The sequence below is a fragment of the Tupaia chinensis genome, unplaced genomic scaffold, assembly GCF_000334495.1.
Source record: "Tupaia chinensis unplaced genomic scaffold, TupChi_1.0 Scaffold000575_1, whole genome shotgun sequence".
NCBI classification, from domain to species: Eukaryota; Metazoa; Chordata; class Mammalia; order Scandentia; family Tupaiidae; genus Tupaia; species Tupaia belangeri.
This window is the reverse complement of record NW_006160089.1, coordinates 3,100,188-3,113,263: the sequence shown is the minus strand read 5'-3', so window position 1 is coordinate 3,113,263 and position 13,076 is coordinate 3,100,188. Positions and strand designations below refer to the sequence as shown.

The window sequence follows — 13,076 nt, the reverse complement described above, 5'->3', positions numbered from 1 at the left end:
TCTTGGGCCATTTCATCTCGTCAGCTTCCCTCCATTTTGGGCCTAAACGTACAGTTGCCCTTTAAGAGTAGACCTTGCTTGAGCTTAAACCAAGTTGAGGTTATGTCCCTTCACTTGGTCTCCAGGATGCCTGATCCTGTGTCCCTGCCCACTTGAGGGAGGCTGCACTGAGACAGGGTGCTACCCAAACATGCCAAGACTGGTAGGGGGAGGCAGGTCTTGAAAACGTGAAAACTGTAAGGGTCAAGGGTAAATGCCTACCATGATTCAGGAAACCTCTAGTATTTGTTGGCTACTGTTAGGAGCTAAGTTGGGATGCACCAGCCCAGGGATTGCACAGAAACTAATACAAGAAACAAGGCGGAGAGGGCTAAGACATGACCATGGCAATACTGCTCATTGCATAGTACCTGAAGCAGCAGTTCCAGCCTTGACCATGGATCAGAATCTCCAAGTCCCTTGCCTCATCCGGACCTGCTAGCTCAGAATCTCCCCTTAACTGTGACGTTTGGGGGAAGCAACCCCCCAGCCTTCAAAGGATTTTCTTACCTTTCTCTCTTTGTCCAAGCCTGTTTCTACTGACTGGGCAGGTCAGCCTGGCTTTCCCAATCCAGATCTCAGCTGAGAAGTAGTGGATAGTTGTGCCAGCCTGTACTAACTTGGTTCCTTTGCCCTGTCATTCATCAGTGTGGCCCCAGCCCAGGCGACCGAAGGGATATATTGCTGAACTCAGAATATTCCATCTGCAACATAACTGCATCTCTAATCTAACCTAGTTCCATATGGGATATACAGATACCATGTAGAATTATAGATAAAGGGTATAAAATAACCTCTACCAAAGGATCCCGTGGTTACCTCCATTGTCTCTTCACCGGTCCGATATTGATAATCATAATACTTGTGATTATAGTAGTTATCTATCAACTACGTATCTTAGAGAAGGCAAGAAGGTTTCTTCTCATAAACTGACTCCAATCAAGTTTATAACAGCTGCCCAGAGCATTATGCTGAGACAGCATCCCAAGCTGTGGCCGAGGGCAGCTTAAAGAACTCTGTGATTGATTAAAAATGCCTGCCCTGGGCCTGAGCATGATGAGAGGCAGCATATTTGCCAGCCATTGTCTTCCCTGCTTTATTTGTCCTGCTGCAGTTGTTATTTAACCCCCTAGTCAGTAACTAGCAGACAGCATTTAAAAGAAGACTTGATCACAGGGTTATTTTTTAATATGCAGCATGCAAACTTAAGAAACTCACTAATGACACAAGGCTAGTGAGTGCAAGTGAGCAGCTGTGGCCTGGACTTTCTTACTCTCTGAGTGCACTGTGATGCAAAAGGCCGTCCTGGGTGGCTGTTGGATAGAGTAACTTCCCCTGTTCATTTTCAAGGGGGTGTCTGTGGAGACCAGTCCAAGTAGTTGCATGATCTGGAAATGGATGTTCTTAGAAAACGGGTTGATCATCTTTCCATGTTTGCATTTTATCTTCTCCTTGAACATTAAAGAGTGTCATCCCAGGATACTAAAATGGTCATAAGAAGACATGCGTCACCCTTAACTCCAAAACTCTGCACCCACTCAGTAGTTGCAGGGCGGCAATTCTAGTGTTAAATAACTGTCCTATTCATTCACAATAAACATATGAGGTGACCAGACAAATAGTATCAAAACAGCCTCCAGGAAATTCTTGTATCACTTAGTGCCTAATGTGGTAATTAGGTAAAGGGAAAATCCACTGACTCGGAATGCCAGAAACTCTAGGGCCCTTTTCTACCTGGGTGTCTTCCTCTAACTCCCTGCTCCCAAAGCTACCCTTTGAGAATTCCCATCAGGGAATCCAGGCTTACTAGTGACAATGTGCCAGGTTCTTCAGGGGGTTGAAAAAGAATTGAGAACTAGGAAAAGTTGAACCACTGGCATAATGGAGTAAATAGGAGTGGATGTCGTGGACGTTCATCCAGGGCTCTGTGTCCTTTGCTGTCACTTCCTCATCCTTGGCATCTCAGCCCCACCAATGCAGTGGGTCCTCCCCAGCCTATAAGAGATAGAGTCAATCCTCTCAGGAAATAGTATTACTGCTTTCTAGCTTACAGTGGGAGCTCATCTTTTACCAAGAGAGTGTATTGGGTCATTGGGAAAGTCATGACACATGTTTGCATAGAAAAATATGTCATGACTTTTCTGATAGTATGGTAATCTAACTGTCCAGTCCAACATTTTTGTAACTATCTCCTCTACAGAAAGACTATAACCCTCATCCCAAAACAGATGTCTTACTGATGAACAGTTCCAGGTCTGCCCCAGTGCCATGCCCTGTGCTGAGGCTGCTATGCATTCATTCATGTTAAGGTCACTTCTTAGTTTGTATGCCAAGGAGAACAGACCAGTCATCCACACTGCCATATGTCATTGAGACACGAAGCATGTGTCTGAATGGAGTAACTTGCCCTGTTCTTTTTCCAGGGAAGTGGCTATGGATTCCAACTCAAGTAATTACATGATCCAGAAACACATGTTCTTAGAAAGTGGGTTGATCTTTCTATGATTGTGTTTTATCTCCTTGAGCACTGGCTACACACTGGAATTAGCCACTTTCACCTGTGGTTCTCACACAGTTTTGGATGGTTAGGCCTTTGAATGGAACTTGTAATATGGGGTCCAAGTGGGACCAGCAGTTGGTGTAATGGCTATGTCGCTGGACTCCCATGTAGTCAACCACAGTTCGAGTCCCAGACCTGGTGGCTTAAACTCACGCCAGGGACGTGTGCGTGCGTGCCCAAGATCCCTAGAGGAAAATGGAGGGGAAGGGATTGCAGCGTGGCCATCCCCCAACCCCCCTGGGGGATGATTTCTCGCTCTCTGTCTCTCTGGCGAGTGCATGTGCCCTATAGCAAAAATACTTTAAAAAAAAATGCAGGGGCCAGCACTCCACTTAATTCAAGAAACTAAAGCTTTATTGGGTTTCATCTTAGTTATGGCTCAAATTATATATATATATATTTTTTTTTTTCAGTTTAGTTTATTTTTTGTGTGAGAGAGCAAAACAGGCACTCCCAACAGGATCCCCATGCCACAATTCACCCTCCGCTTCAGCCAGCCAGGTCATGTGAGCAGTTATACACCTACCCAGTGTGTCCAGGGAGGCTCCAGGACACAAACCGAAAACCCTTCCCATGTGGGTTCAGTTGTGTTCCTGCTGTGCCACCATCTCACTGCCAAAATATGGTCTTGTCATCTGTTTTGGGTGCCTAGCATGTTTCTAGAGTAGTACTTTTATTCTGTAATACAGTCAATTGGTGTGTGAGTACACCCACAATATAAATGTACGATGCGACAGCAGGTCTGACCTGTTTCAACCCTGGCCTGGTATTACCAAGATATGAATTATGGCTATAACTCTGTCGTTAATGGGTGACATCAGACAAGTCAACTCCCAGACCTAAGCCTCAGTTACTTCATATGGAGAATAAAAGTCACAGACTAGGTGATCTCTGAAGTCTCATTAAGCCCAAACAGCTTGTGTGTCTGATCCTGTGTGTAAATTCAGACAGGTTTCAAAGGCTTCCCTGACTGCTCTGTGGATGTTATCGATTGGCCCTGTATATTCAGCAAAATCCACTCTGGTGAAGAGTTGTTCAGTGGCACTCCCCCGGGGCTTTCCCAGGCTTTCCGAGGCTCTAGGTAACCTGAAGACAAGAGGCTTGTAGAATTGTATGAAAAGCTACTCCAGGATTTAACAACAATGGAGCTTTTGTAGTCTTAGACTGAAAGTTGTAGAAATTGATGAATGAACCACCACTCGTGATATCTGAGCAAATAACCAATAACTCAGGAAACGCACTGAGATTTGGAATGTTAAATGCCCTGGGTTTTCCACAGTGGTGTTTCAGCTTACTGGAGGGGTATTATAAGTGTGCCTTAGGGGAAGGTGTGCCTTCTGAGTGTTATACATTTTCCTCTGAGACAGTAGCAAAGAGCTGGCAGGTGGGAACACAAACTAGACAGCACCAGGACTTCAACCACAGCTCTGCAGTTTGCTAACTTGGTTCACCCTGAGTTAGTATTAGGTTGTCAGAAAAGTCATGATGCATTTTTACGTAGAAAAAAATACATCATGACTTTTCTGACAACCCAATATATCATTTCACCTTTATGAGGTTTATCTTTAATAATAATTTGAGCAATCCAGGAGGTAGCATGGTGGTTAAGGTACTGAATCTCATAGAGCCAACTCCACAATTAGAATCTCAGACCCGGCGGCTTGAAAAACGTGCCAGTCACCTGTACATGCGTGCCTAAAATCCAGGAGCAAGTGAAAGAAAAGGGATTGTGGCATGACCATCCCCACTAGGAGGTGATTTCTTACTTTCCCTCTCTCTGTGTCTCTGTCTTTGTCTCTCTCTGGTGACTACATGGGCCCTATTGTAAAAATCTAAAATAATAATAATAATTTGAGCAGTAATTGATGGAGCTCTTCTTATATACCAACATGTGCTAAGTTTTGTAGGCACGCATGCCATTCCACCTTCACCCAGGAACTGGTGCTGTTGTTACCTCCCTCTTACAAAGGAGGAAGCTCGGGCTCACCAAGGGAGAAGTACCGTTGCCCAGGATACCACCAGTGGGGATGTGCCAGCCCAGTCAAGGTCTGCACATTAATGACCTGCAGCCCTTGGAAGATGGAATCTCCTGGCACATATTTTTCTCCAGCTCTACATGTGAGAATATTCTTCCTGACATTGAACTGAACTTTTGATGTTTCCGGGAAAAGGACAGCCTAAGGGTACTTGGAGATAAGAGATTGTTGAAAGGGTCCATGGGGATATGCTCTGTGGTCACTCCATTGGAGAGTCATTCTGGGTCCTGGTGCTTCCTAAGTAGGTCTCAGGGAGAATTCTTCTCAGTCTCAGACCTAGGACCTGGTAGGTCCCTTGTTCACATTCCTCTGTGGCTCCCTGAGCTCCCAGTCCTGACCCTCATCACTGGATCTGTGTCCCACCAACGGCCCAGGGCCTGACTCCTGTTGATACTAGTCATCAGACATGGTAGTATCAGTCACCAGTATGTCCCAGGCTCCATTCCAAGCACGTTGCATACCTCCATCACTTAACCCTCACAAGACCGTGGATGGATGGTAACATCTCTACTGTCTAGCAGAGCCCAGAGCCACACAGGAAGTAGGAAAGCTGATATTTGAACTTAGAACTTTCTGACTACAAATCCCCATCCCTAACCTCTGTGCATTACTGCCTTTAAGTATAAATGGCTAATTCTGCCTTCCTGATAGAGGTGTTCTAATCTCTTACTAAACCACTGTACATGAAAGGACCCAGGGCAGGGGCTGCCCAAAGTGGGCACTCATTCTGTGTCCGCAGATGAGACACAGTGCTAATTTACCTTTATGGAAATGTGTTGGATCGTTAAAACAGACAAGGGTCTCCTTTTAATAACTCTAAAGCCTCGGACAAATAGTTTCCCTGGAGAGTTGTCCGCATAGTTGCGCTTTGTTTATTTTGAGCTGTCTTGTTAAGGAAGGATTTATCTGCTGGCGTTGATGTAGGACAGCAATCAGGCGATGTTTTCTGCCTTTGACAGTTGGTGTGATAGTTTGCTTCCAGTGAAGTTTGACTCACTGTATCTGGAAGCTGTCAGAAGTGGGAGCATGAAAAGGTCATGACGGATGGCCGTGGCTAAGTGGGTAGGGGAGGAGAGCTGGTAAAGGAGACAAATGGCCTCCCTGGTTTCCGAAGGAAGAGGCACACCCTGGCCCCACTAGACCTGCCTCCATGCTCTCTTCGTCCTCACATGCCAGAGCTGGTAGGGAACGCCCCCCGGACACTGTTTTGGAGAGTGGTACCGGGCTGGGTATAGCATAGCTCATGGGTGCCTTTCCCAGCAGCTCAGCCCGTCGGGTACTCAAGACCTGTTACATGAACATGGCCTTTGAGTTAGGGTCACCGTCATGATTATCCTTACAGAATCCAGTATCCTAGTCCTTCCCCACATTTTAAAAGTTGGGAAGGGTACTGAACTCTGAAGTAGAAACTAAGAAAGTCAACTTTTAAAATGGCGTTTGTTTTAATTTTTTGGTGAAGATTTTATTTTAAAAAATATAAAAGAGGAAAGGATGCAGTTCCACTAACCACGGTTGACTATGATTACCAGTTTGGATCATGTTTTTTGTCTCTTCTAGAAATATCTTTCCTGTCTTTTTCACTTAATATTGGGTCATAAAATGTTTTCCAAGTCAAAACATCTCTTATGCTTAATTTTTCATGGTTCTGTTATATTCCCGTATGGCTGGATTAACTATTCCTTTATTCTTGGCCATGAGGTTAAGAGAAATGTACATTTAATATAAGCGAGCATCCTTTGTTTCCTTGGAGATACATGTATAACTTGAGGTACTTAAACTAATGCAAACATGCCACTCTGAGAAATGGCTCTACCTTTTCTTAGGTACCTTTACACAAAAACTTTAATCAAAGAGATCAAAACCATGCTCAGTGGTCAGAAATAGGCACATGGGAGCCAGCAGGTAGCGTGGTGCTTAAGGCACTGGACTCCCACATGGCAACCATGGTTTGAGTTCCAGATCTGGAGGCTTGCTTTCTCACTCTCCCTCTCTCTCTGTCTCTCTCTGGTGAGCACACATGCCCTATACCAAATTAAATAATAATAATAAATAAATAGAATTAAATCATTCTAAAATGTTTTCAATTTAAAAAATAATAATAGGAACACGACTCAGCCGAGGTGGCCCACAGACAGCGCCACCACCAGGAGACTGTCGTCCACCAGGGAGGCCCAGGGTTGGCTCCCAGGCCAACCTGAACACGCCGGACACTCAACCCTAGCCAACTGGGAGGCTGGGGCAGGAGCAGCGCACAGCAAGATCTGGTCCGAATTACCTGTGTCTACCCCTCTCTTCCCTCCTCTTGTTCTGTCTTTCTCTACCTACATCTCCCTCTCGTATAAAAGGAAAAAAATACTGATAGGATTTCATGCTTCAATTTGTCATGTACATGCATACTTCAGTTTGCCAATGCACATGAACAAAATAGATGTGCTTTTCTTGGCACGTTTGAACATTTATTTGTTCCTTGGTGAAAACGGAGAGAGGAAACTGAAGGCTCCTTGGGCAGAGTTCCTTATTCGTCTCTGGGCTCAGCTGGATGAGGCCATGCAGAGCAGTGGGCTTGGAAACCAGACTGCTCTGTGTTGGAAAGGAGGCTCTCCAGGCCCAGCATGTCAGCGTAGTCAGTAACCTACTGATTTGCAGTGCTGGAAATCATCGGTCGACAGCAAGTTCAGAGCCCAGGGCAGGTGGGAACATCCAGAGCTGGTGCCAGTGACGCTGACCAGCGACAGTTTGGGGAAGGAGGCTGTGGCGTTATGGCCTTTCTCCCCACTCCCCTACCCCAAATAAAATAAATAAACTGCTAAAAGAAAGAAAAGTGGTTTTCCACTTACAAGTCCCCTGGCCTCAAACAAGCAACCTCTCCTATCATAGGGGTGTTGTGTAAACACCCAGTGGTTCTTGTAGGGTAGCACAGTGGCCAAGAGGACAGCTTCTAGAACCAGACTTCCTGGGTTTGGACTCCAGCTTCACCACATAGGAGCTTGGTGCTCTAAGGCAAGTTTTAACCTCCCATGTTTCTATTTCTCTGTAAAATAGGGATGGACCTACTAGCCGACTAGTTCATAAGCTTGTTCAGAGGTTCGAGCTGGTGTGCACAGTGAGTTTCTAACCACGTCAGTTCACATCTGGTGCCTATAATGCTGGTTGCTGTTCATACTACAGGTGCTCCACGAATAGTGTGTGTACTTTGGCTCCTACCTTTGGGCCTCGGGGTCAGGTTTTGCCAGGTAATTCCTGGTGTCTGAGCCTGCTGAGGCAGGAACAGCAATGGCCCTGCTGGGGTTCACCTTTGCTCTTTGCCGTGGTCTCGGCGTCGGGGAAAATGAGCCACAGGGGACGTGCTTTCAGCAGTCCTCTTCTCCCAGCACTCCCTGCCACAGACGCGGTGCTGCTCTGGCCCGCTAACCACGCATGCTGCTTAGCAGTGGAGGAGTGCCAGTTAGAAGTGGGTCACAGCCTCTCTGCCTAGCTTCCCCACTGGAGAGTCCCACCAGCCTGGCTTCCACACCTCCCACCTCCCTTCATCACTGCAGTGATGCCCCAAGGTCCTCTCCGACTCCCTCTCCGTCACACCGCACATCTGTCATTTGTCTTGTCCTCATACTTCAGTCTTCCATGTGCTCCCCCTTTCCTTCCCTGGCCTGAGCTGTGACATCAGCCTCCTGTCTGACCCTGCTCCACCAAGCCTCCTTCTTCCAATCTGCAAAACCTAGGACTCTCAAGCAAGGGATGAAAAGATCTCTGTCTGTGTCCAGGCTGGGCTCTAGGATGCTCTTCTGCAGGGCTCTGAGTGTGCTCAGGAAGATAGACTCCCACCACGGACACCTTAGGTCCTCCTCGAAGGGAGGCAGAGGCTGCCATTGGCCTGCAGGAGCAAACAGGGCCCTGTAGGGCTGCTGCTCTGCTTTAAGAAGCTGAGACTCACACAGATCTCAAGCAGGGTGAGATTATTTAATGTACAAAAGGATTTTTTCCCATCAGGAAAGATTCCCCTACAGGTTCCTGTAAGTAGTGACTCCTCGAGGCAGGCAAGTGTTTTACAGATCATTAACTGCTTGACTGAAAGCCTGCAGGGCAGAGAAACTTAAAACTAAAGTATTGTGAGCCCCTGCCAATTACAGATCAATCCGAAATGAAGATAAAATATCTCTGGAAACAAGAAGTCAGTGGGAAAAATGTGATTTGATTCAAAAAAAATACCTGATTTACACACAACTTTTTTGGAACACACCAGTTGTTTCCATGGTATTCCACCTTTCTGCCCATCTTGAACCTCTTGTTTCATCTCCTACATCTTCATCCTCAAACCCCAGTCTTGGGGTTCCCCTCGGTGAACAGTGACTGCACACCAACCCCAGAAAAGGGCGTCATTGGGGAAGTGTTCTTATGGCCAGGCAGAGCTTAGGCAACTGATGTAGAGATATAGCCCATAATGGATGAAGTATACAGTAACAATTTGCAGATAAAAATAATAGAAGTTAAAGTGTACTTTACATGATAAAAGAAAGATGGAAGAGGACGGGAGTCTGCTCCATCTGAGATGGTTACAAAAGTCCTGCTTTTGTGAAGTAGGCTCTGTTGAAAAGATTGATGCAATGGGGAGTGACCTTGGCTTAGAGCAGGAGCTGGTGATGTATGTATGAGCATCCCTCTGCTAAATGGACCCAGATTTGTAGCACTAATATACATGGGAGCCCAGAACCAAACTCAGTACGGCAATAAATCAACAGCCACTTTGGGTGTCATTTCTGGTTTATATTCCACTATTGTTCTATCACTTTAATTCATGTCACTATCATCTTTTCATCTGGAACAGTTTTATATAATTTTCCAGTGGAGTTACCTGACAAATCCTATCAAATTAACAAGGTACATTAACAATATTGACTGACTACGGCTTCAGGAGTTGCAGGGCCATAGAACAAAATTTTAAAACCGTGTCTTTGTGGTGATGGGTTTTTTTTTTCTTCCTCTCTCTCTCTTTCTTTCTGAGAGAGAGACTGTGGGGCAGGGTTTATTTCCACATAAGAGATATGCACATTTTTTTTACTCTGCTCGTTTTGACTTTTATAAATGTCAAAATAAGCAGAAGCGGGAAAGCCCACGCGTGCACACACGCACACACGCACACACTCACACACTCACACATGCATTACTTGCTCCCAACACCATAGCTTAAGTACTTTTCTTCTTTCGGGCAAGTATAGAAATGTCCAGATCTTTAGCAATTAATGACCAAATTGGAGGCAAGCGTGTAGCTGGGCAGTGGTAATCTATTTAAGTGAAATGTAATGAAACCGGCCTCCCGCTACATTCTCACCTCCTGAAATCATCTAGACCTGAGTGTCCAGAGTCAATTGGACTGATGACATTATGCCTAATTGAAATATGCTCTTGAAATATGTCTAATGACAAATTTCGCCATTCGATTAATAACAAAATACCAGTTGTTCATTTGTGCGGAGGCCTGACCGGGGGAGCAGCCGCTGACGCGCTGTCCTCCAAGAATGGCGGAGGGTCCTCTGCTGGCCTGTCTCCGCAGACTCCTGCCTTTGTTCTGCTGACATTTGGGATCTGTTCATAAAACAAGATAGCAATGAGTAGAATGTGTAGCCGACCTATAGGGTTCTGTTTGCAATGTTGTCGGTTTTCATTTTAAATTCGCTGTCACACCATAGAAGTGGCTGTGTGCTTTGGTATGTGTGTTTTGGTTTGGGGATTTGGGCTTCTCTTGGCTTATTGTTTGTTATATCGGCTTTTTTTGTCTTGCCGAGTTCTCACATTTCGTTCAAAACTGCCTGTGTGTGATCCATAGGATGAAATACGTTAACTCTTCTTTTGCACCATGCACATTTCATTATTTTAATCATTTCTTATATTTTTATTTTGTTTTTAAACTCTGACCCTGACCTTTAAACTATGGCCTGAAAATTAATTACTTTAGAGGTTCCATATGAGACCTACTCTAGAAGGCACATTAAAGGTTTTGTGTCACTTCGCGAGCACATTGCTCAGTTGTCAGCGGAAGAGGGAAAAGAGCGCTTCTAGCCTGGCTGCTGTGTGGGGCTGAGCCTGCGCCCTGTCGCACTGAGAGCCAGTGCTGTGATTCACACGCGTGGCCCAGGACCCCTCCTGTACCTGGCATTACCTTTGTTCTCAGTCCCTCTGATATCTTTCACAGCTCTGAAAATGAAACCTGAAGTGCCATATTTGGCATTCCAGATTCCTTTTAGAGTCTTTGTGGCATGAAGCTCACACCTCCTCAGCACAGCAGTGACCTCCACAGCCTGAGGCCAGGTTCCAAGTCTTGACTTTGGAAGTTGAGGACCCTTTGATCCTCCTGTGACTCTCCTTGAATAGAGCTTGGATAATTATTTAGTGTCCTGGAAGGAAAGAGAGAGATTTTTGTTTTCCTGTTTTTAACGTGTAAGATTTTTCCAGATCAGAACCTCTTCATTGGTAGCTTTGCTAGTAGGCACAAGTGGTATTACAGATTGCCTGTTTACCCCAGGTCTTCTCTCAAGAAGAAACAATAATGACACCGATCACAACTGGTTTTTAAATGATCCTTATAGTTTATTTCATTATAATGTGAAGGTAATGTGTGGTTAAAATGCAGGTAAACTGTTGGGTAGTCAGAAAAGTTTTACTATGAAAAATATGTCATGACTTTTCTGATGACCCACTATATTGTATATATGCTATCTCTAAGAAGGCGTGTTGGTTTTAATATGTTTTGTAGTGTTGGGTTGTTATCCATCTGACTCACCCACCCGGAAAACCAGACTACAATTTCCATGTGCCACTTGGAGTCTTCTTATGCCTGTCTTTTAAGCCCCTGGCATTCCCCAAAACCCTGAGAAAGACTCCCGCTCATCCAATTCAGGATTTATAAAGCAGGTCAAATGATCACACTGAAATCACTTACACTTTCGTCTTCTTGTGGCTTCTTTATTTTTTATTTTATTTTTTGTCCTCCCCTTGGCCTTACAGGTATCTCTGGAGACAAAGTAGAGATAGACCCTGTTACGAATCAGAAAGCCAGCACTAAGTTTTGGATTAAGCAGAAACCCATCTCAATCGATTCTGACCTGCTCTGTGCCTGTGACCTTGCTGAAGAAAAAAGCCCCAGTGAGTAGTCCCGTTTATTTATGTCTCCTCTCTCTCTCCCTCTCTTCCCCTCTGTGTGCTGGGTGCCAGGAGAATATATTGCCACCGTGTCCTTTTTTCCTTGGGTCTGTTTAATTCATTACCAGAAATTTCTTTTAATCAAACGGGATTGTATTATGGTGCCCAGAGCCTGACACGAGTCCCCATCATTCGGCCTGGACCTGGATGGCGGATTTGCACTCAGCAGAGCCCTCATCTCGCTGTGTGCTCCCTTCCCCTTCCCACTTGGGGGACTTGACCAGTCAGTCTCCTTCCTTCTGTGCCAGATCGAGGGGAGCTGAGGGATTTCCTGCGGCAGCTGAAGACTAGATTCAGATATCCATCATGCCAGAAGTGTCAACACCCCCCAGATTATCGGCAGCTGTGTGACCTACCAGCTCATAATGAAACTCATGCCTGGTCCTACAGAAGAGATCGCTGCTGGGCTGCCATTCCGCTGTCCAAATGACCAGAGTAGATACCGCAGTTGTGTATTTCAGCATATTATATTTTCGTAGTTAAGTAATTGAGTATCACATCTGGATTAATCACTTAATCCTTTTTTGTATCCCAGTCCTTTTGAGGGGCAGAAAGGACACACAAATCATGGGGAAAAAAGCTTAAGCTGTATGAGGGTACTTTAGCTGCTGGGAGAAGGCTGTGAGAGTTCTCAGCATTGTCTGAGGAGCCTATTTAAAATGTATTAAGGGCCAGCCATTTGCATGGTGGTTAAGGCAACTGGATCCTACGTGGCCAACTGGACAGTTTGTGTCCTGGACTCAGCAGTTTGAAAGACATGCCAGATACATGTGTGTGTGTGCGTGCCCAAAATCCCAGAAGGAGAAATGGAGGGGAAGGGATTACGGTGTAATCGTCCCCTGTGAGGGGTGCTTTCTCACTTTCCCTCTCTCTCTGTCTCTGTAATGAGTGCATGTGTCCTAGAGCAATTTATTTAATTTATTAAAATCTATTAAAAATCTACAGGACTCACCCCAGTAGATGCCGATTTGGTAACTTGGAAGATAGACTAAGCATTTCATTTTTGTTTATCTTGATGTTCCTATGTCCACTAAATTTAAGAACCAATTTTATAAGGAATTAAAAATTCAGAAGGAGCAGTGAGAAATGTGAAGACCAGCAAGCTTTTATCACAGGGCTCAGGTTGAGGTAGTACCAACCACATGGCCCTGAAGAGCACTGAACTCCTGCGGGGGCTTACAGACTGGGCACAGGTCTCATTCCCTCACCGGGGGTGGGCCACACCCTGCTCTACTAGGCTACGCATT

At 45.4% G+C, this 13,076-nt stretch overlaps 1 protein-coding gene across 6 annotated transcripts in view; it reads left to right on the top strand.

The window, feature by feature from the left end:
- Window positions 1-13,076, top strand: part of MAPKAP1 (MAPK associated protein 1) — a 284,151-nt gene that overhangs the window by 246,362 nt on the left and 24,713 nt on the right. For all 6 annotated transcript variants that reach the window (XM_027775605.1, XM_006158247.3, XM_027775604.1 and 3 more), the window contains one exon: window positions 11,635-11,772. In XM_027775605.1, coding sequence (XP_027631406.1) covers window positions 11,635-11,772 — 138 coding nt within the window. The remainder of the gene's footprint in view (window positions 1-11,634; window positions 11,773-13,076) is intronic.